Below are 23427 nucleotides of genomic sequence, written 5' to 3'. Positions count from 1 at the left end.
CAAATCTGGTAACTTCAACTTCAAGTCCAGCTGTAAAACACAGATCGTTTGACAGATGTTCTACATCTGGAAGATTAAAAGCTAAACTATTACTGATCTGGCATTCTAAGAAGATAGAGCTGCTGGCAACACTGGACTGTAATGGAGCTGATTTTAAAAGGTTTTATATAAATGTAATTTACAACATTTCAGTGCAGCATGACCTGAGACAACTGCAGTGAAAGGATGGGGGAAAGAAAGCAGCAAGTTGAAAATTATGTAATCGTTTTGAAAGATGACAGCTTTCTGGACTCGTTCATTCATAGTTGAAAATATTGCTATTTTAGGAGATATATATTATTGCTTTATTTAGATGGGAGAGTTATGCAATTCATGTCATGGTGACAAAGAGAAATGAATTTATCTTAGATTTTTTTTTCTAATAATTTAATGAATGATAATTTAAGGCTTTACAACACATTACATGCCCTGCTTGTGGTCTGTTTGCTGTGCTGTGAAACACAGAGGTGCATTCATGTTTAGACTAATGTGTGACAAATCTGCTTGATATGCATTTATTTAGCTGAACGGGGGAAACACACACAGTTATTGGGGTGACAAATGACAAAATGACAAACATGAACTGCAACAACAACAAAACAAAACAGTTTTGAGAATGTTAAAGAAAAAAAATTTACAGCTCTTGCATAGATGTTTTGTTTTTCCTGTAACTGCTCTGGTTTCCTACGTCGATCCTGGTCATTAACATTCTTCTACAGTTCCAGATTTGTTTAATGGACCCAGTCTGTCTTTGTTAACAAGGTTCATATCTGTCCTTGTGAAATGGAATGAACAAAAATGGAAGATAATTATTCCCTTAAGGACATTAAATAAGGTAGTACGGTCACACTGTGTGAAAATATCTTCATAACAACTGTTCTTAAACCACTGATACAGGATTTTGTTGAGGAAACCTGAAGAAATGCAGAACGTTTCTGCCAAATTTAAAGTGTCAGACGGGAACAGTAGCTTCCTAAATTTGAAATGAAAGACCTTTGGAGCCACCAACCACCTGGGGAGCTCTGGCTCTGGTGTCCAGCCAAATTATGCAAATGAAAATGCATAGCTATGGTCAGACAGGCTATTTTTTTCTTCCTCTTCTAATTGCTTCCAGTGTTGCTTTAGGATTAACAGACTGGCGATGCTAAGGCCCCCATTTGCAGCAGTTCCGACGCTGTAATCTGCCGTTTTTACAAAGATAAGCTGTCACTCTATACCATAGTACTCTAGGAAAATCAGAGAACATTAATGGGAAGGTAAGGCATTTACTGCAAGGATATTTCAATCTAAATAAACAAAAAAACAAAACACTGAACATACAGAACCGAGTTCTCTTATGTCTGTCATGTTGTTAATCTGCATTCAGCGTGAATTATTTTCATTTAAATGTGATGCTGAGGTTGTAACATCTTTTTTTAAATACATTGTGGATAAGATTTTCTTTCCTACCATTGGATGTGGTGGTCTTATTAAGTTACTATGTATGCAAAAATTGTGTAAAATCAACAGCTTTCTCTCATGATTCATGATTCCTTTATTTGTCCAACAGCGGGGAAATTTACGGTGCAACAACAGCAAAAACACACAGAGGAAAAAGCAGTCAAATGCAATAAAATAAGAAATAACTAACAAAAATATAGAATAGAAAAATGAAGAATGAAATAATCCCAGATAATAATTTCAGCTGGATAGCCATACATAGAGTAGAAATGAAGGTGTCTGAGAATACACATATCAGAAATATATGATGTTTCAGGTATGAATCTTATATAAGAACAATGAAATGGCCCATAACACAAGTGTAATGTTAGTCCAGTGATCAGTCTGTTATTTGTTGTTTATCGTGAAGTGGTCTGCAGACTAGCAAGCATTATGTTTGTTGTGTAGTCTGACAGCAGCCAGCAGGAAAGATCTGCAGTACTTCGCCTTCACGCAGCGTGGATGGAGTCGCTCACTGAGGGAGCTGCCCAGAGCTTATCTGACCTTGTTATTATGTATTGACATCTATCCTGTTTCTAAGCCTGTTTCTTTATCTTCTGTCCTTACAGATCAATGCAAGAACCCGGAGACATAAAAATGGAGCAGAAAATTGATGAAGTGAGTTTGACACAGAAAGCTGTTTTCACCTTAATGCTTTTTTTATTTTATTTTTTTTTTTTTGCAGGTGAAAGAAAATGCTTTCTGTTGGAAAGAAGGACCCTTTTTATATGTGAAAAAGATGAATATATTAACTAACATGCACCTATATAAAATGTTCCATAGATGCATTTATTTTGCTTCATGCATATACTGTTATCTCCTGTAGTAGTTATAATACTAAAAAAAAAAAAAAGAAGGTAAATGGATGAAGACATGAAGTTCCTTTTTGTTTTTACTTCTAACTCAAACTTCTTGTCTTTTTATGTCTTTGATTTTCTCTCTTTTAACATCAGATCATTCACATTTTGCCAATATGTCAACGAAATATCCACAGGGAGAGGCATACGTTTGAACACTGTACACAGCAACATCAAAAGCCTTGGTTTGGCCTATAGAGGATGCAGCTTAAGCTTGCTTTACATGAAGTGAAGTAATGTAATCCACAGCAGAGCTCGAGCAGTTATTTAGCTTTAAGCAAGTTCAAAGCCTGACATCAATGAGAAGGATGTTACGATCCACACAGATGTGGTGGCGTTATTAGTTAACTTGTGATTCCTGGAGCCTGAACAGACCTATTTGTATTGATCGGTCAATAAGTGTCAGTACCTGTTGGGAATTTTTTTCTTGAGATAAAAGTTCGATAACATAGTTATAATTAAAGGTCCAGCAACTGCGGGAAGAGGCAGAAATGGCACTGAGACAAATAATCTGCAGGCCAAACCTGTTCCCATCAAGAGACTTGGTTGTTTCACACTGGCCTAACATTCATCTGACAGTAGATGGATGGAGCAAAGCAAAGCATATTTCATACAAACAACTTACATACAGGCTTAATAAATCTCTGCAGACCGTAAAGTCGGCGCAGCTGAATCATAACTTGATTAACTCTTCAGCTGGAACAGGTAACATACCTGTTGTAGTGTGAATATATGTGTGATAATGACAAAATAATTCAAAATTCCTGCGACAGCTTCACTCGGCTGTCATAAATTAAAGAAATAAAATCCTGATTAAAGAATAAAATCAGGAGAAATACTTGGGCTGCTGCTCGCTGGACTGTGAGTGTTTTTATCTTTACCTCCCTGCAACACTATTGAAATTTGTTGAGATTTCTTAAACTACAAAACAATCAATCAAATGGTTCAATGCAAAAATTAAAAACAATAAAAACCCACATGATGTGTGTATTTCTGGAGGCAACGTGGAAGACATGCACCCATTTCCTTATGCAACTCTATTATCATTAGATAATTTAGAAGTGTAGTCACGCAGTAAATAGGAGCGCTCACAGTAACTGCTGTCACATCCGACACATGCCAGGAGCTGCCAGCATAGGACCCTGAGTGGTTGGAAACTGTGTGTTTTGGGGAAAAACAGATAGGTTGGCATTTCCTTTGCCTTTGTGATCTTGTTAGTCTTGAAAGATAGCTGCTGTTTGAGATAAAGGTGCATGTACTGACTTCCAGAAAGGATTTAAAACATATTTCCGAGCCTACAGTTACTCATGTTATAGTATTTAAACTTGTATATCAAATTGACTTTGTTGCCAGTGGTGGAGATTTCTCCTTCATGTCTCATAAATGATTAAATTCCCAAATTCAGTTTTCAGCCTTGACTGGTAAACTACTGCGGATCTTTATTTCTTGCCAACACAGTAGTGTTTCTGGCGCTGAATTTTGAACGAGCATAGCATATATTTTTAAATAAGTATAAAATGACTGTCTTTAAATGTTTGCTCTATTGTCTTGTTACAGCTTTCAATGAAACATGTTTTAAATGATTTGCACATTGTTGCATTTAAACTGCATTAGGAAGCAGATAGCCCACATAGACACTGGTGAAGCATGACATCAGTGTTAATGCAAATCATGATTTACATAGTATCAAGTCCCAGCATGTCCTTATCACAGGTTTCAGGTGCTCACTGAAATAATTAGTCTTTTATCAGGTTGACCTTAAGTGTTTAAAGAGGCGACAAGCCTTTGAAATCCAGCGCGCTTCCAGAGGCCTCACAAATAAAGCTGCTTTGAATTGATTTTGAACTATAAACATGAATAATCATGACATCGTAAAAATAACAGGAGATAGCGTGCAAATGTTCCTGGTTATGTTTACCTGTTTTTAAGTTTGTGTTGCTCATGTAATGTTTTGAATTAGAGAAGTATTTAAAAACACATCATGGAAAACCACAAAATTGTTTCCTCAAAGCTAATAATTGACTGGTTACTCTTGTAAACTTCAGTTGTTTGTTGCATTAGTGAATTTTTAGTATGAATGAAGTTATGTTTTTCCTCTTAAGGAATCTTTGCATTATGAAATATATGGTCCCATTTTAGTCTCTTTAATCAAAAGTATGGTTTTCTAATTGAAAGCAGGCTTCATTGTTTTCAAACTCAAATACAGTTCACCTTCAAAACTCTGTTTAAATGCACTTACTTTACTAGGAAGGTCTTATTATTTATCAGGTAAGTAGCTGGCTTGGGATGGATAAATGGCGTTTTACGAAAGATATGCATTGTAGCAGTCGATTGTGCTGAACAGGTTTTAGGCCTTTTTGCTGCACCAAAATATCAAGTTATATCAAGCTTTTTAAAGTTAAAGAATATAGCAGAGATCAGTTAACTGCATGTTTTCTGGAGTTCACTCTGTAAAGTCACTCATATAGATATCATATCCATATCAGGGTTTCTTTTGGCTACATGGATTTTAACAGGCTCCTCTCTAAGCAACTAAAGAGTAAATGTGAAAAATCAAGTACAGAAGATCCAGCTAGCCAACCAGCCAGCTAGCCAGCCAGCCAACCAGCCAGCCAGCTAGCCAACGAGCCAACCAACCAGCCAGCCAGCTAGCCAACCAGCCAGCCAGCCAGCCAGCCAGCCAGCCAGCTAGCCAGCCAACCAGCCAAACAGCCAGCCAGCCAGCCAGCCAGCCAACCAACCAGCCAGCTAGCCAGCCAACCAGCCAGCCAACCAGCCAGCTAGCCAGCCAACCAGCCAACCAGCCAGCCAGCCAGCCAGCCAACCAGCCAACCTGCCAGCTAGCCAACCAGCCAACCAGCCAGCTAGATAATCAGCCAGCCAGCTAGCCAACCAGCCAACCAGCCAGCCAGCCAACCAGCCAGCTAGCCAGCCAACCAGCCAGCCAGCCAGCCAACCAGCCAACCTGCCAGCTAGCCAACCAGCCAACCAGCCAGCTAGATAATCAGCCAGCCAGCTAGCCAACCAGCCAACCAGCCAGCTAGATAATCAGCCAGCCAGCTAGCCAACCAGCCAACCAGCCAGCCAGCCAACCAGCCAGCTAGATAACCAGCCAGCCAGCTAGCCAACCAGCCAGCTAGATAACCAGCCAGCTAGATAATCAGCCAGCCAGCTAGCCAACCAGCCAACCAGCCAGCCAGCCAACCAGCCAGCTAGATAACCAGCCAGCCAGCTAGCCAACCAGCCAGCCAGCCAGCTAGCCAACCAGCCAGCTAGATAACCAGCCAGCCAGCTAACCAACCAGCCAACCAGCCAGCTAGATAACCAGCCAGCCAGCCAACCAGCCAGCATACCTGAGGATGGGTCATGGGGGAAGCAGAGAAACCCAGACTTTCCTTTTTTCAGTCACTTCTTATAGTTCATTTGGAGGTTCCTAGGCCAGCCTGGTCTCCCCGGGGTCTCCTCTGGGTGGGAAATGCCTAAAACACCTCACTATGGATTACATAAAAAAGGCATCCCAACCAGATGCCTGAGCAACGTCACCTCATCCTCCTCTTAATGCAGAGGAGTAGCTGCTCTATTTAGAGTCCCTCACGGTTCACCAATCTTCTCACCCTGTCCCAGCCACCCTGCTGAGGAATATCATTTTTGCCGTGTGTGTTTGGGATCTCATTTTTTTCGGTCACTAACTACAGCTTGTGACCATAGGTGAAAGGTGAGAACATGGATCACGCGGTAAATAAAGCTTTCAGCTCAGGACTTTTTTTCTGCCACAAACAACGGATGCAGAGCCTGTGTCAGCGCAGACACCTTATTATCTGGGCTGACATACATACATATATACATATATACATATATATATATATATATATGTGTGTGTGTGTGTGTGTGTGTGTGTGTGTGTGTGTGTGTGTGTGTGTGTGTGTGTGTGTGTGTGTGTGTGTGTGTGTGTGTGTGTATTTTTATATATATAGTGTCCTAGTGTGAAAGTGGAAACAAGACACTATAAAGATATGCTCTGCTTGCTTGAGCATGATGAAGCACCTTTACCAAGAGATACACAATGAACATGAAAATGAAAGAACCTTGGTTAACATGCTGTTTAGGTAATCTTGACGCACCATGGGATCTGTTTATAATTTGCGATGCACTGACGTGAACTCACGCATCTTTTGTTTCATCTCACTCTAGGTTCTAGCTCCACTGAGAGAGAAGATTCGTGACCTGGAACAGAGGTGTCTATCCATTTTTCCCTTTTTTTTGTGCATAAGCTTGGACAGGCTTGCTCAACATTTAAATATTTAATAACGTGAAAAATTAAAACGTTTGTGTGTCTGCAGCATCTTAATAGCATTTGCAAAATTGTACATCTGTCAGAGGCTGCTGATTTGCATGGATGTCCTTGATTCCTTAGAAATAAGGGTTAGATGTGGCAAAAGGTAATGTAATTAAACAGGTTGTATCAAAAGTCTTTTCATGTCTGTAATAATGAGATTTATGGACACTTTGTATGCTTGAAATTATACTGATGAGGCACTTTTTTATGAGGTATCTTACAGATTAGCAGTGTTTCACAGTATTATGAGCCCCTTTAAAATCAGTATACTTTATATACTTGGGATTCTCCTGAAGATCCACAGTAGAGGATTGCAGCTGTGTAGTCACAGGCTTCCTGATAATTAAAGCACTGCTGTTCTGTGGTCGTGCAGCTGCTGCTGATAACATGTTGTGCTTCTGGAGGTTACTGAGACAGGTTTACCCTGAATACAGATGAGATAGAAATAAATCTGTTGTTGTCTTGATTATCTTAGGGAAAGTTTTGGTTATTTTCCTTTTTTATTTTCCCCCCTTTTTCTTTTTGCCTTTGTCGTCTTTTCTTTTTAGTCACAACAACACTGCTTACACTTGAAGCAATTGTAGCAAAGTCTGACCATAAATAGTCAAATAGAAATATTTTTCCACACAAGCAGTATGTTATATTTTGACAGTACGGGCTTCAAAATTGTGAGATTGCATTGCGTTTATACGTTCGTGCTTCATGCCAGGTACCACCGCATAATGTGAATGTTCAGCGATGATTGAAAAACTGATGATGTATTTTTTACTGGACCATCCACAGCTGAATGCAAAGTAGAAAAGTAAATAATAGCAACAGCAAATTGACTGAAGAAAGCTTGTAAAGTCTGGGACTCAAACTGACAGCCTTTTACCTGAAGCCCCCGACCGCAAAGTTAGCAGGTTCTAGCTCAACTTTTCAGAAAAATAAGATTTTAATGCAGTGTTTGCTTAATTCCAGCTATTTTCTATATGCTGTTAAAACAGATGTATGTTTAAAGAGAGAACTATAACAACATTGTGCTTTTAGTTGTTATTCCTGTTAGTTTGCACTTTTTTTTTTTTTTTTTAACCTATTTTTAGTCATGGAATTCATTTTCTCTCTAGTTTTTCCCAGAAATACCCACCTGTGAAATTCCTCTCAGAGAAGGATCGAAAGAGAATTTTGGTAAGTGACCTTTGTCTGTTGCAAATCACGCTTTAATCTAACACAAGATGGTAATATTTTCCGATTTTCAGTTTTGGACTTTTGTGGCATTTCTTTGACAATATCTTGACGAGGAAGGGGTCAGAGAGAGAGAGGTGGGTGGCATGCAGCGCAGGGATCCAGGCTGGGATTTAAACATGAGTTGGCTGCTCTGAGGAGCTGAAGCCTTCATGCTAATGGCAGCCACTCAAACACAGATTGGACGCTATTTTAAACATTATGTCTGAGAGAGGCAGACAGAGACGAGCACTCAGAGCTCCTTGTAAGACACTTGCAGTTTTTTTCTTTTTGGTGTTTTTGTTCCTCCATGAATGTGAAATACTGTCTTTGACTCAGTGTTCAGTGTTTAAGGTGATGAGCTAAAGCTTAACATATAAAGAAGTGTAGAGTGATTGCAAGTGAATTACTTGCTTCTGTAAAGTACAGAAACAGGTTGTTTTGATGCAAATGCATTTTTAAAAAGTATGCACAGCCGTTTACATTAGGTTTGCAATACTGGCCAATCAAGTTCGGTTAGTTCACTAACCGGAAAGCAAAGATAGTAATCTTCATTTCCCTAATCAGAGGTTTTAGGTAAAGACAAAATAAATCATCAAATTGTCAACAAAGAAGACTTGAATGATTTATGTCACCATCTAACTAGGACTAAATGACATGTTTCTATTAAATGAGCAGGATCAGGAAGACACCTCAGGAAGATGCTGTAATAACTTCCCTGCAGAGACATTATTTTTGAACTTCCAGTTTTATAAAGTGGAATAATTTTCTACGTGCAGAATGGCTGAACAAAATATTTATTTTGTTTTCTATTAAATAACAAATTGCCTGTTGGTGGGCTCACAGCTGCTGATTGTTCTGCCCCCTCAACAGCAGGCTCACAGATTTCCTCAAACCACCTGCAACCTTTTGTTGTTGTCCTCGTTTGTCTGAAGGGACTTTTGGACCAAACAGATCCTGGCTGTCTTGAGACTCCCTGATGGCAGCTAACTGCTGAGTTTCTCCCCTGGGAACCACATACATTTAAGGGCATCTTTTGTCTGTTTGTGGTTGTTCTTTTAATAGGAAAACGCAAAGGAACATTTATAGCGGCTACTTAGTAAAGCGGCATCTCTTCTGGATGATGTATTTTGAGCATATGAGTGAAATTAAGCATGAATAACTCAGTAAGACTTTATAGTATCAAGAAATGTTAGAAACTCTGAAATTATGTGTATGTTTGGACTAATTCTGTTGTTTACAAAGGCAGAGTTTTAATCCTATCCAAGTCAATTAGCTGGTAGTCACACATGACCTGGTGGTGCCAATTGATTTGTATTTTTCTTCTAGATTACTGGTGGTGCTGGTTTTGTGGGCTCCCATCTGACTGACAAACTGATGATGGATGGCCATGAGGTGACTGTGGTTGACAACTTCTTCACAGGAAGAAAAAGGAACGTCGAACACTGGATTGGTCATGAAAACTTCGAACTCATCAATCATGATGTTGTGGAGCCTCTTTATATTGAAGGTGAGCAAATGTAAGAAACATTCATATTTGTAATTTGGTACTACTTTCTGTTCCACTTTATCCATTAATCTGACTATATGGACTTCAATGATAAATATATATTTTTTTTCCATCAAATATATTGTCTCTGTGTTCCCTAAAAGCAAAAAGCGAAAAAAAGGCTGTAGAACTAAATGTACCTGAACATATAAATAGTGCTTTAAATGATTACATGTTATAGTTTATATAATTTGTATGAGTCATCGGTGATAACATGCACATCAAAGTGAAGCTTGTTTTAAGAAAAATACAATAATTTCAGTTTTTGACTGTAATCCACAGTGCCTTTATCTTCAGTTATTTATTAACCCCCCCCCGGCTAATGTGATGAGTTTACTGAAAAAGAGCAGCAGTGATGATGCTCCGCAGCAACTCAGCCAAACAGGAATAAATGATAGTTATCGTATTTTGTAGTGTCTGAATAAATGAGACTACACATGAAGGAGGCTGATATGTGCTAGCGCTGGGCTCACCAGTAGGAATTGGGTGTATGTACGGTGTATTGCTAGTATAGATTTGAGCCATCTGAGGGGCTCAGAGTGGTGTCTCAACTTCTCCACATCAAGGACAGTCGGTCTGGTTAGGACGTGTTTCTGACATGTCCCAAAGGGAGGCAGCTGTAGGACACATCCTGGACTCGCTGGACATGTTATATCTCTCAGCTGGCTTGGGAATGCCTCTGTGCCCCGGAGGATAAACTAGAGGGGGTGTTTTGAGAGAGGAATGTCTGGGGATTTCTGCTCAGGTTCTCTCCTTATCTGGCAGAAAATGGATGATGTTCAAAATACAAAAAAAAAATACACAAAATAAAGAAAGTCAACTTCCCTTTTATTATTATTAAGTTAGAATGTAATAAAACCCAAAGTAGATGCACATATTAATGACTCTTGATGGGATATGACTAATGAACAAAAGAATCCATTTCTGCTAAATGGATTCATTCTCCATTTGGGGATTAATAAAGTAGTGTTCTATTTTCTATTCTTTTTCTAAACTCTGGTGACAGAGATAGTTGGTGGGGTTTCATATCAGAACGTCCCTTCCACAGCAAAACCTCACAAAGTTGTGTATCATATACAATAATATCACAAGGCATCAACGTGGCAGGAACTACTTATGTGATGTGACTCTGCTGTCTGCAAGGATGTGGTGCAGAGGGTTCGGTACTTCAACTTTCACTTATATTTACTAAAACCCCAGTTGTCCTAAGTGCTGAAGAATAAAACAACTAAACAATAAAACGAGAATAAACAAATGCATAAAACCAGAATAAGAATAAAATGATGCAACAGCATGGAAACAGCAGGATGCCCAGTCCAGCTGCTGTCCACTCCCAAAAGAAAAGACAGCATCTGATGTGTGACTGAAAGGTTAAAGTAACTCAACTGTTCGTCTCCCTTTTATGTTTCAGACAGACTGACTCACTTTTGGTTTTGTGTTGCAAAGTTGTGATATTGTCTTCCTCTGTTCGACTCTAAATGTCATTTGCTAATTCCAACTCTATGACATGAAGCTGATCTAACTAATCCAAGGTTCTCTCTATTGTATGGAGTCTTATTAGGCCCAGAAATGTCAAGAAAGGTTTCAAAGATTTATTGGCAATATTTCTATAGAAATGTGGTCAGAAGTAAAAAACAACAAAAAAAAAAAAAAAACATCACTGGATACAGCAAAGCACAAGCAGATTGTGTTTGTTTAATCAGAACAACAAGAATACAGACGACAAATGCAATGAGTCAAATCCATGTCAAAGCTGATTTTACTCTCCTGGGAAGTTACTTTATACTGTTGACTACAGGGTATAAATAATCCTAACTCTCCTCATTTTTACACTATTTCCTTATTTTACATTACACCAGTCATTTGGTGATATAGGAGACTTTTGGTGGGTAACAGGAGAGCTTGTGTCTTTACTCTCCATGAGCTCCTACTGTGTTTTAAGGAACACACACTAGAAGCTTGGTCCTCAGCATGCAGCATTAAGTCGCCTCTGCTGCATGACCAGACTGAAGTTGCCGCTGGCTGATCCCGTCCTGCTTTACTGTCAGATATTATCGTCTTTTAATAAAAAAAAAAAGTTTGAATGGAAATATTTTAAAGGGTAAAAGTAAAATATTGTAGACTCTTAGAGACCAGCTGGAGCTGTTAAAGTATATGAAATGACAGTTTAACTATACAGGATTTTTTTCTATTTCTCTTTCACTGTTTTAATATTAAATGTATTTTTCCAGATGATAATAGATCTGAGTTTACAATATTAATGTCTGTGTCTATTAATGGATTCAATCATCCACTAAATTCTATTTAAATGGAAAAAAAAATGTTGCTTTCTAGGGCAAATATTGTTTTGCAATTGAGATTAATTAATAGTTTAGTGCCTGATGGTGGCACATAGAGGATGGAACTTTACTTTTTAACAAGCCAGTAAAATCTGTTTGTCTCTTGCAAAATAATTCTAAGTTAAATTCTTTTTGCACTGTGGGATGGTAGGGTGTCTTGTCAGAAAATCATGTGACTACAGAAGGTCCAGTTTTTTCTTTGTATACTACAGCAGGAAATGGTCAGTTAATATCTGCATGCATTTTGCAGAGGTCATTCACCACCTTCAGGTGCTCTGAAGAAACCTACCTTCGCCACTCGCCATTTTTCTAGCTCAGAACATCATTACATCACCACCTTGCTGATGTCCCAGCCTTATTGGAACCTCCAAGTCATCCACCAATCATCTGAAACTCTGTTTATCTGGACCAATCAGTGTAGCACAGCATTCATCAGCAATGGGACAAAAAAACTGTATGAACTCACACTTCATGTATTTCTGAACCCACTGCAAACATTTCTCTATGTGAGCTTTGGTTAAAGGCGGCTGAAAATACATCTTTACGTACATCTGGAGAGATTCTTGGACTTCCGTAACACACCAGCAGCTTCAGATGAAGTGGTTTTTAACAGCTGCTCTCTAAATATTATACGTTTACCTGATAGAGACTTTCATTGATGCACCTTCATCTAATCAAACTTATTTGTTTTCTGAATCACACACAGCACAATGATCTTTCTTATGTTTTCATTAGATATTCAGTTTGTTTACTTTCCCTAAGTGTTGCCCTAATTCACAGTTTTGATTAGCAGAAAGCTCCTTCTTTTTCCTCATAATGCATTAAAGCATTGACTTGCTTAATGAAATGCAAGCCTGTGTTTAACCTTCTCACCCACCAAAAACATGTGAAATATGAATCACAATCACTTGTGAGCATAAACTTTTGGTTTTTATTGTAATTTATTTACTTGCCTTTACACTCTATTTTTCAGACGGTATTTTGAAAAAAAAAATCATTATGGAGTTATCTTTGTAAATGTGTAAAAGGGGAGAAAACAAATGTTGATCAATAATTAAAATGAAAACAGTATCATTCTTGGGATGGCTTCAGTCTCCTCCGATTAGAAAATTGGCTTTAAAAGTAGTTCTATGTCAAAAAGTGAACCTCAGATCCTTTTAACAGCGAGATAAAAGAGGGAACTTATTCATCTGTAATCGAAAGAATTCATGTTACAGAATCAGTCAGGATTAGATTATCAAGAATAATGTTAACATAACAGAACTGTGATAAAAACAAATAAACAAAAACAACAAATACAGATTTCACTACAGATTTAGGAAATAGCCAAGACTCAAAAGGAAGCTAAGTAAATATGTGAGGGTTTGCATTTAAAGCCATATACGAGCCACGTAGGAGCCTGTCAGAAGGTTTGACCTGGAAACAAAGGTGGGTACGTTTCCAGACATCTTTAACTCCAGAGTGTTTGTGCTCCTCTGTTTGTCTTCGCTAGACGTCCCTCTGTTCTGTCAGTATTGACAAATCACAGTTTAATTTCCCAGCGGTTTCCTAAAATTACCCGAGCCTCCATACATCCTCAGCCAAACAAAGCAGTGCATTTCTGATCCTTTGTTTATTTTCTTTTCACCTGTCAAAGCACATCGCTTAGCTCTGTTAGACTCAGAGGCTGTAAGCGAATGAGAAGGTTGGTGTTGAGTTCATAAAATGCTGTACAAGCAGCTGTGTCAACGGGGATTAAAGGCTCAGATAACAAGCACAAAGTGTGCACAAATGTCTCTGGTAGTAAATTGACTGTATCTTGGGTAAATGTATCACTTGGACTGTCAACCTTGAATTGTCTCGCAGGGCTCGCTCAAATTTATGCTAAGGAGACCACATTAGAATAATATAATTCATCGAAAGCACTAGAGATGCACCATTTTTAGAGGGAAACTATCACTCAGACATGCCTGATTTACATTTATCATTACTGATTTAAAATAAATTTCCCATTGTAATCTTGAAAATAACAGTATGTCAAAATATTCTTTTAATACATGACATCTAGAGTTCCCCCACTGATCATCCTGGCATAAAGTTGGTGTCTCTTTATTCATGTGTGGAATTGAAGCTCTACAACAGACTGAGAAATATTGAAACAGAAGGAACGAGCTATTGAATTGTAATGAGGCAGAGATGAGGAGGTTAAGCTTTCAATGAGTGATGCGGCTTACTTCGTAAAGAAAAGAACGAAATAGTTTATAAAAATGTGGATGATGGGAGGGAAGGGGTCAGATGCTTAAGGGAAAAAGACTTATTAAAGATGCAGGCAGAGAAGTCCATGGATGCATGACCTATTTTCTCAAGCGTAAACAAAGTACATGCAAAGTACACAACAATCTTTCAGTGTTAGAATCTGCTATTTTATGGCTTATTTTAGGGTTTATCTTAGGGTCAGCTTTGAAAAGTGTCAAAAAAGGCACAAAATTACCTACAAAAGCGTACACACAAGCATGAATTAATGTATTATGCTGACTCCTGCCTTTTATTGTTTTAATTTTGCTTAATATTTTTAGATTATCTTTTTGTTTTGCTGTACTCCTTTTCAAAATAGATGTCTTAATATCGTCTGCTTAGTTTTAGGTTAAAATAATAAAAAAAAGACAAGTAATTGATGTCACTTTTGTGTAACTTTCATGAACTGCCATGAAGATGTTTTGTTGCAACATTTAAAATGAAGTTCATGCATTTGGGTGATTGGTTTAGTTCTGCATTTGCAGGACAAGCGCCCATTCGGACTCCACACTATGTTAAAGAGAAACAAATGAATACTGTTTCCAGAAACCATGTCTGACCACTGTCTTTATTTAATCCCACTGTCTGGGTATCGATGAAAGGACAGAGTAACATCTTGATAATCTTTACTTAACCTTGAAATTCCTCAAGTTTACACCAGTTGGGAATCTTTCAAAGACACTCTTTCAAGCATTAATCTGCCTAATTGTAGGTTTTGCTGAAATGTTGCATTTTGTGGTCTCAGTATTTGTGGTGTGGTGTGTTCAGGGTCAGCAGTTATTCTGGGTTTAACTTAGCAAATCAGTTCAACCCAGAGCGGTAATGCTTAGAAACCCACTGTATGTCAAAATTCTGAAATACTAAGTAATGATTAAAAGTTTAGAATGCAAAAAAAAAATAATAATAAAATTAAAAAGAAAAAAAAAAGTTTAGAATGCAAATAAAATATATATCACAGCCTTAATTTACTGCGTTACTCCGTGTTTTCTTTTTCCCCAAAATTCCCAATTCTTCTTATTCTGACACATATGGCTACAAATATCTCAAATATTAGGCTTTAACAAAGGAAATAATTCACTTGTATTGTCATTAATATTTTATTGATACATGCATTTGCCTCAAGTCGATGGAATTTATTGTTTACCTTGTTCTTTTCAGTGGACCAGATCTATCACCTTGCCTCTCCAGCCTCCCCTCCCAACTACATGTACAATCCCATCAAGACACTCAAGACTAACACAATCGGCACTCTTAACATGCTCGGTAAGAAATAATCCATGAGTGATTAAACATCATATGAGGCAGATAAAGGATTGAATTCTTCTCACACGTTTGCTGTACTTTTATATTTGACTTTGACTGAAGTCTGAATTGAAAAGAAAAGTATGTTTGTTTATAATGTCCCTGTCTAATGTCCCTGAATATTCTGCTGTTTTAAAATCGTCTCTCCTTGTTGGTTAAGGCAAAAGAGGAAATGGCCCCCATTTGTGGTCCTCGTTAAATTTATGACAGTTTTTCTCAAGTGTTTATAGTGTAAAACCACACAAATACAGAAAATAAAGAGTAAAGAAAAATCCATCTAATGTCTTAGAACTTGCATTTACTGAATAACTCAACTAAGATTTTCCATTGAACCCTTTAAACATCAAAATCTGTTACCAATGCAACTAGATATGTGAGAATGATCATTTTCCATAATCCTCTTATTTTCTAACTCATTTCTGTCCTTCAGAAGTGCTACATTTAGGTCTTGTCACCATGGATATCAGTTAAAAGTATTACTTTCCTGTAATCTCAGAGAAATTAGGTGTTAGGTGCACATTGAAGATGGGAGATGTTTCTGTGTGGAAGTATATTAAAAAAAAAAACAAAAAAAAACACCCACACAGATTAATATTTACTGACTCGTACCACCCACTGGTGTGCAGGCTGGGGTTTACCGGATAGGGATGAAGAGGGAGGAAGATGAGCAAAGTACTTAAGGACCAACTCGAGATTATTTTACTGTAACTGCTCATCCCAGTGCAGCTACTGGCCAGTATTACGGTGACTATCTGGAGACTTGACAACCTTCCAGGCATACACAAAGATGTGTTGTCTTCTGAGTTCAGTGCAGCAGGAAATGCACAAACCAGTGTGTTAACAACACAACACAAACAGCACAACATGTTTAGGTCATAACTCCCAGTTGCTCAACACTTATATGAAGATGTTCTACACCGGAGTGTTTGAGCCAGGAGTTTATTGTCATCTCAAGTTCTACAGTAATGCAACTTACGGTACATTTGCGCTCAAGGTGGGTTATTTCCTAGAAACAATAGCTTGATTTTCGTGCAATAAAAGAAGACTGTTTACACAATGTTTGTGTTGTAGGCCTGGCCAAGCGTGTGGGAGCACGACTACTCCTGGCTTCTACTTCTGAGGTTTACGGAGGTAAGAAATGGTGCATTTAAGTGAAGAGTTCCAAGAACTTATGCAGCCCAAGGCTTTTTTCATGGCCCAAAAATGAATTCAAGCCCAGAGTCTTTGCACTCTTACTCAGGTCTAAAGTACAGAGCATGTTAGGTTCAGTAAGTTGAAGTCACACACAAGCTTGCAAAGCAGTTAAACCAGAAGGGATGCTCTTACTGTGAAAGCATACCAAACAAGCCTGTTATAAATTCTATTAATAAGACTTTCTGTGGACATAACTGCAGTTGGAGGCTGCGGACTCAGACTGTAACATGTAACCACAAGGATGAGTGCTGTTGCATGCTCTGCCCTTCCTGTCCATGTGCTGTCAGTCTCCGTTCACAAGGAGAAAAAGTAGACGTGTGGCACAACGACAAGCGAAAAGGTTAAATAGTGCGAGTCTCGCGGTCAGTATGCGAGAGTTCGCAGCCCTGTCAGCAGCCGTATTACGTTAGAAAGAGTTCTGATTTAGTTCCTGTTTGAGTTCACAGATGAATGCAGACTGACAAATGAGCAACATGTATGTTGCAAGCTGACATCTAATGTTACCTCACAACTTTATGATCACACTTCAGCTAATTTAAAGCAAGTTGATGGGCCAAACAGGTTCATTTGACACATGCTAATGCATCTTTTCTTGTTATTTCCATTAAGCCATAGCATTCCAGCAAAGTGGTACCTCTCCTACCTGCTACTGCTTTGTGGAGTGACAGACTGCAGATGACAACCCATTTATTCCTTTTTTCTTCTTCCTTCTCCTGCTTCCTTAAAGTGATAAAATGACCATTAATGCACTATTATTACTGACCAATCTGCAGTCCAGATTTTCCAACACCTCTCTGTATTTGGAACATTAGGAAGCATGAAATTAGAGCTGCTAGAGTTCTGTATCAGACAAACTTCCTGCTTCTTATTTCCCAGATGTCTGCAGACTTGTTTAAAAAAGAAGGAACTTTATTTATTTATTTATTTATTTATGTTTTTGTTAATAGTTAAGTATCTTAAGCCAGCTGAAGAGCAATTATAGTTAACAGTTTTTGTTAATTCAGTTCAATTCAGCTTTATTTGTATAGCGCCACTTAACAACAGTGTTGTCTCAAGGCACTTTACCTACACATCATTTCAAGCCAATTCATAAATACCCTAGCTAAAAGACACCAACTGATTGCATCAAATCATGACCATGATTGATCCAATCCCCCATCCTGAGTATACATGAGGCGACAGTGGGAAGGAAAAAACTCCCTTTTAACAGGAGGAAAACCTCCGGCAGAACCCGGCTCAGGGAACACAGCCATCTGCCTCGACTGGTTGGGGTGGAGAGGACAGGAAAGACAGATCAACATGTACAGCAGCTTTTATTCAGGAAGACCTGCGGAAAAAAGAGATGGCAGTACTGTATTTTTCACATGAGAAAAGTAGAGAATCAGGTGACGTCATCATTGCTGCAAAAGTAATGGATGGCTAGACTACGACAGATCTAGCTACTCTTCAAATAAAATTGAATTTTGTGAAACTGAAATTTTTTTGCAGACCAGTGACCCTTTCATGTAATCTGCCTTTTGAGTTTTTATTTATTTTTTAATCTAAACTGTTCAGAGCTAAAACGCAGCCAAGTTTTTTTTAGTTAAAACAGCAAGAGAAGGTGTTTGTGTGTAAAACTGAGCAAGATATATAATTTATTTATTTATTTATTAATTTATTCATCCATCCATTCGTTTATTTATTTATTTTCTATGCTGCTTGTCTCAGTTCAGGCTCGCAGGGTAGCTGTTACATGTGTTTTTGTTTCAGATCCAGAAGTTCACCCTCAAAATGAAGAGTACTGGGGGCATGTGAACCCAATTGGTCCTCGTGCGTGCTACGATGAGGGGAAACGGGTGGCAGAGACGATGTGTTACGCTTACATGAAGCAGGTATTGCCAGTGTAACAAGTTTTTAAAAAAAAGTTCATATTTAATTTTTTTTCCTGTTTGATTGATGCTTGTGTTGATTTAGAAATAGTTCTTATTCACAGTCAAGCACTATCGCTGTTGATGTATTATTAATGCATTTCTTGATACAAAAACACAAGTTTTCTTCCATTTAGGAGTCACTGGAGATGTGGTTGGTTTTTGAGAATTTATTGATTGTAATGAAAAATTAATATGACCGTTTTCTAAGCACAGTCATCACAAATACCGCAAAGACTTAAGAGCTAAAAGACCTAAAAAAAAAGAAAAAAGTTTTGAATGAAAATGAATAAGTTTAATCACGGTAGACCAGCAGCATTAAACATAATGTCTATGTGTCTTAGTAGCTGTTTGAGGGGAAAGTTCAGTATTGCTGAATCTGAGACGAGGTGTATGATGATAAATTTAGCAAGCCTCAAGATAATTCCAGTTATGTAAAGTCTTTCCCATAATGACTTGATAGACAGCAGCCTTTAATGATCTGATATGATTGACTGCTCTTGCCTTTCCTTCAGGCAGGTGATATTTATTTATCTTCCTCGTCTTCTGCTACTCCTCAGCGGCTCATTATTTTTTTCACACTTGCTGGGAGACTTCTCAGAAATGGCCGCCTTTCAAAATCCAGCTGTCAGCCATTCATGCAGACGGACGAAAATATCACACATTACATCTACTGCCCAGTCATATAATCAAAATTCATTAACATTTAAAAAGTGATCGGCATGGGGTATGCAGTGGATGAAAATACATGTCTTTTGTGCTTTTTTTCTTTTACCTGCAGAGGCATCTGATCAATGCTTTGATCAATCATCAAATATATACAGTATTTAAAGCTTTATGCAATAACTGCTGAGATTTTTTTATTCAATCTTTATTTATACATGGTTCTGCCAAATATTTATGATGTAGGTAATAATCAGTGCTGCTCCAGTCTGAGACGTTGCTGCTATCTGTAGCAGACAGATAAAACAGGATAATTCTCTTGGCTCTGCAGTGGAGGAGCCAAAGCCAAGGAGAAGCGAGAGCAGAGCTTTCGCCAGGAGGAGGATTGTGTAAATACATCTTTTAGACATGTTTTGTGATCCAGTTTGATGAATGGCTGTCTAGTTTACAAGCTTTAGGCTTGAAGGCCAAACTACATACACCTTCTTCCAGATGGATGTTGGTAATCAGTAGCGAACAAAAGACAGGAAGCTCCACTCTGATATGCATTACTCAGCAGCAAAATTCAGATTGCTTCTAGTTTGACTTGGAAATTGGCTTCAGTGCTTGATAGGTTGTTACGAAATGCAGTAGCCGATATGTGAATCTAATTTGACGTATGATTGAACCTTTTAGAGCGCGAAAAGAAAAAGGAAAAAACTTGAAATGGGTTTAAAGCAGCAATAAGTCTGTTTCTGTGAAACAGCTAATTACTGTTTACAACCTGAAAATTTAACATACTGCATGAAATTAAATTGTTTCAAATAGCAGAGTGAACTTACAAACCTTTAGTAGACTACTTTGCCTCGTCATTTTACAGAATACACGCATTAAATGTTGTAAAAACGTCTTGAGCACCTGTTCACTCAAGTTCTTTAAGTTTTTCTATAAAACTTGCGTCTTTATTCTAGAAAGTGTGTGTACATCCAATCATATCAATATTCTGTATTACTCAGATAACCTCTTGACTGGAGGCATGTTCACGCTGCTGTTGATCAGTCCACTTTAAATGGACCATGGACCGCTTCCAGGGACAGTACTGTTCGTTTGGCACAGTGTGAACACCAAGCCCACCCTAATGTGGACAAAAGAAGTACTACTGCACGGGCCAGTGACCAAACCCGACATGTAGATATCTCTGATTGAAATCTGGACCGGACCCATTTCTGTATTTCCCATGACCTGACCCACCCCGGACTCTGACACATTAAGTAACGTTTTATACTTCCCGTCCCTCTTTCATTAAATAACTTCTCATTATTCGTTCTTATATTTAACGTGATGAATGTTTTTTAGTCATTGTTCTCATTTACAATAAAAAAAGAAGAAGAGAACAACACACAGTAAATATATCTGGAGCTTTATTCTATGCAGAACTTGATCTTAAGACTTTTTAATTTGCATAAACAACACTGAACCACGAGGCTACCTCTCTGTTATTTTGCCACTTCGGGGCTTTATTCGTTTGATTACGAGAATCCTGCAGAAACACAATGTCATCCACCATCCCTGGTTTGAGGTGTGTTCTCCATTCCTAAATCACACAACCATCAAAAATCCCATTTTGGCTGCAATGGATTCTCTGATGAGAACTTTCCTCACATTAAGCACCCAGTTTGGAAATTCTCTTGGTGCCTTAGAAGTAATGTACTGTCATGTCCACAAAGATAAGAAAGAAAAGAGTAATCCCACGACTAAATAAATATCTGTCAGCATATGAACCCCTGATATTTAATCTTTATAATTTGCACTTTCAAAACTATGTTTTTGCAGGAGTACTACCGTGTAATGTAGTGAGCATTGTTTAAACTATGCAGTGTTGTCCCGGCACTTTGGTCTGCTTAAGTTATGTACAGTTTGAACACAAACCAAACTAAAACAAGCTGTGAAATATCCGTAAATCGCCCGCCCAGTCGGACCAAGCCCCCCCGGACCATCCCGGTGTGAGTGCCCCTTTTGTATTTGTAGATGCGTGTATTTAATTATAATCACTGTTCTTTAGAAACAACAAGTTTGTGCAAAACTTAGATGGCAAAATGTTTATATGTACCTTTAATTAATGTTCATTTACTGAATTATCGTCGCCACGATCATCAAGATTTGTAAATTAAGTTTAAAGAAGAGCGTCCCATCTAAAGTTTGGTTAGTTCCAATATACCAACATCTACACACACTGGGTGGACGTGAGCATCCTTTTTAGAGACCTTTTTATCATTATGTCCATATTGTGTCCTTGTTCCTCACCATACTGAATATATTTACAGTCTAAATCTTATGAATTGTTTATAACACATTTTCAAGCAAGCAATCTACATAATTTTCATGTTTTTATTCATGTTATATCATCAAAAATGGGTCCACTTAGCATCTAAAGTAGTATATAGTGATGCATTTGGAAGACTTAAAGAGCCATGGGTTTAAGAAACAGGGAGTGTTTTCTGCGTCTTTAGGATCAATGTGAGCATCCATCATGTAGTTTGCCTAATTGATTTATTCTTTGTTGATGAGTGCGAGTTAGTCTGTCAGATGTTCTCCCTGAAAAGAACTCTTCTTAAAAGGGTCAATTTACTTTTGTATGATTGATTCTCACATGCTGTAATGCAGTTCATTCTGCTTCCATTGACTGGAGAAGACGATCATTTCATAATGACCCATGCAGAACAGAATGTGACAAAAACAAAAAACGGATTTATTGTGGCTTGACACTTAGTAGTATAGTTGCAGTGCAGGAATCGTGTTATTGATCAGGTTAAATTACCCTTTAAAAAATGTGCAGATAGCAGATCATCACAACTTGTACTAGGCTGTATATTTAAGCAGTAGTTGTTGTTGAGTATACATGCACATAATTTAAAACCCTGAGTAAATACTGTTTAGTGTTCAGAGGACTTTCAGCAAAATTCTGTGTTTAAATGAAATTACTTCCCTTTGTTATCAGTGTAGCTGTTTGCTGATTTGAGAATACTTCTGTTATTCAGTAAGAAGAGGCAGAAATGCTTACAAGTAGTGACCTTTAAATAAAAGTTAGACTTTCTGAGGAAAGGTTCTGTAAAAAAAAAAAAAAAAAGTCTAAGAAAAATATATATTGCCAGAAAAATAGGAAAATGGTAACTTCCGTAAACACATATGGAAGGAAAATACATAAGGCGACAACAGTTTGAACAATTTTGATGAGCTTGTTGGAAACTTGGTATGGCCACTTTTATTTGTCAACACAGCCTGAACCCTCATAGACCTGCTTGTAATTTATTTAGAATGTTTTCAGGAAAAGTTCAGTGGAGTTGCAAAGGACTTTCCAAAGCTCTTTGGATGTAGGCTTCCTTTTGTTCTGTTTGCTTTCATGATTTGCTTCATATGAGGAGAATTCGTTGCCCCATAAGACCCGCTGCCACTGATTTTCAGTCAGGTTCATGTGTCATGTGGCATATCACAGTTTTTCCTTTCATATTGACTTCTTTACAGCTACTCTTCCATGGAGACACTTTCTAAAGAAATGTCAGTAAATTGAAAGATTTATTTGCACCTCTCGGGTCTTGTGTCCAATCTTTTCTGAATGTTTTTTTTTTTTTTTTTTTTAAATCTGTCCTAAGGACATCACTCTTAGATGATTTTCACCATTTAAAGGTGTCTTTTATGCTTGACCTTCTTCTTTTGTCCTCCACTTGTCCAGTTTCCTCATGTTTTTACGAACATGCTGCACATCATCCAGGATAAAAACTATCCAAATTATTTCAGCTTTATGATTTCATTCTTTTTCTTTTAGCAAACAGCTTCTTGTAAATCTCTTTGTTGGTACACTAATGCTGTTTTATCCCTGTGAAACTGTGCTTTTGGAATCAAATGATATGTTTAAGTGACAAGCAGAGAGTTAAAAGTAAATCAAATCTAAAGATTTGATGCAAAATGGGTCGTTGTCTGTCATATCTTAAAACAACAGTGGCTCTTTTTGTGTTTATTTGAATGATTTATAGATGATTGTAAAGCAGCTAAACAAAATATAACATCTGTGCCAAAAAAAAAAAAAACCCAAACATTTTATGTCGAAAGAAAAACTGCAAGATCTTGAGAAAGTCCTGGAATTATTGCTCAACCCATAGATTTCAAGAAAGCTTGGTTTCTTGGAAGCAAAGTATGAAGAAATAAGAGTTGGTTTTAAACCGCCTGCTGATTCGCATCATAGGTCTTGATTAAAAACAACCTAAAATTCATATTTGATAATTGCACATTTATGCAGTGGGAGGCTGTA

At 37.8% G+C, this 23427-nt stretch overlaps 1 protein-coding gene across 1 annotated transcript in view; it reads left to right on the top strand.

The window, feature by feature from the left end:
* uxs1 (UDP-glucuronate decarboxylase 1) overlaps positions 1-23427 on the top strand; it is a 47024-nt gene that overhangs the window by 3976 nt on the left and 19621 nt on the right. Inside the window, exons 3-9 of the mRNA XM_079254918.1 lie at positions 2088-2136; positions 6567-6610; positions 7818-7878; positions 9244-9424; positions 15235-15339; positions 16450-16509; positions 18322-18443. Coding sequence (XP_079111044.1) covers positions 2088-2136; positions 6567-6610; positions 7818-7878; positions 9244-9424; positions 15235-15339; positions 16450-16509; positions 18322-18443 — 622 coding nt within the window. The remainder of the gene's footprint in view (positions 1-2087; positions 2137-6566; positions 6611-7817; positions 7879-9243; positions 9425-15234; positions 15340-16449; positions 16510-18321; positions 18444-23427) is intronic.

This window comes from Telmatherina bonti (assembly GCF_933228915.1).
Source record: "Telmatherina bonti genome assembly, chromosome: 15".
NCBI lineage: Eukaryota > Metazoa > Chordata > Actinopteri > Atheriniformes > Telmatherinidae > Telmatherina > Telmatherina bonti.
Note: the sequence above shows the minus strand (reverse complement) of the source record. Positions and strands in the feature narration are given on the sequence as shown.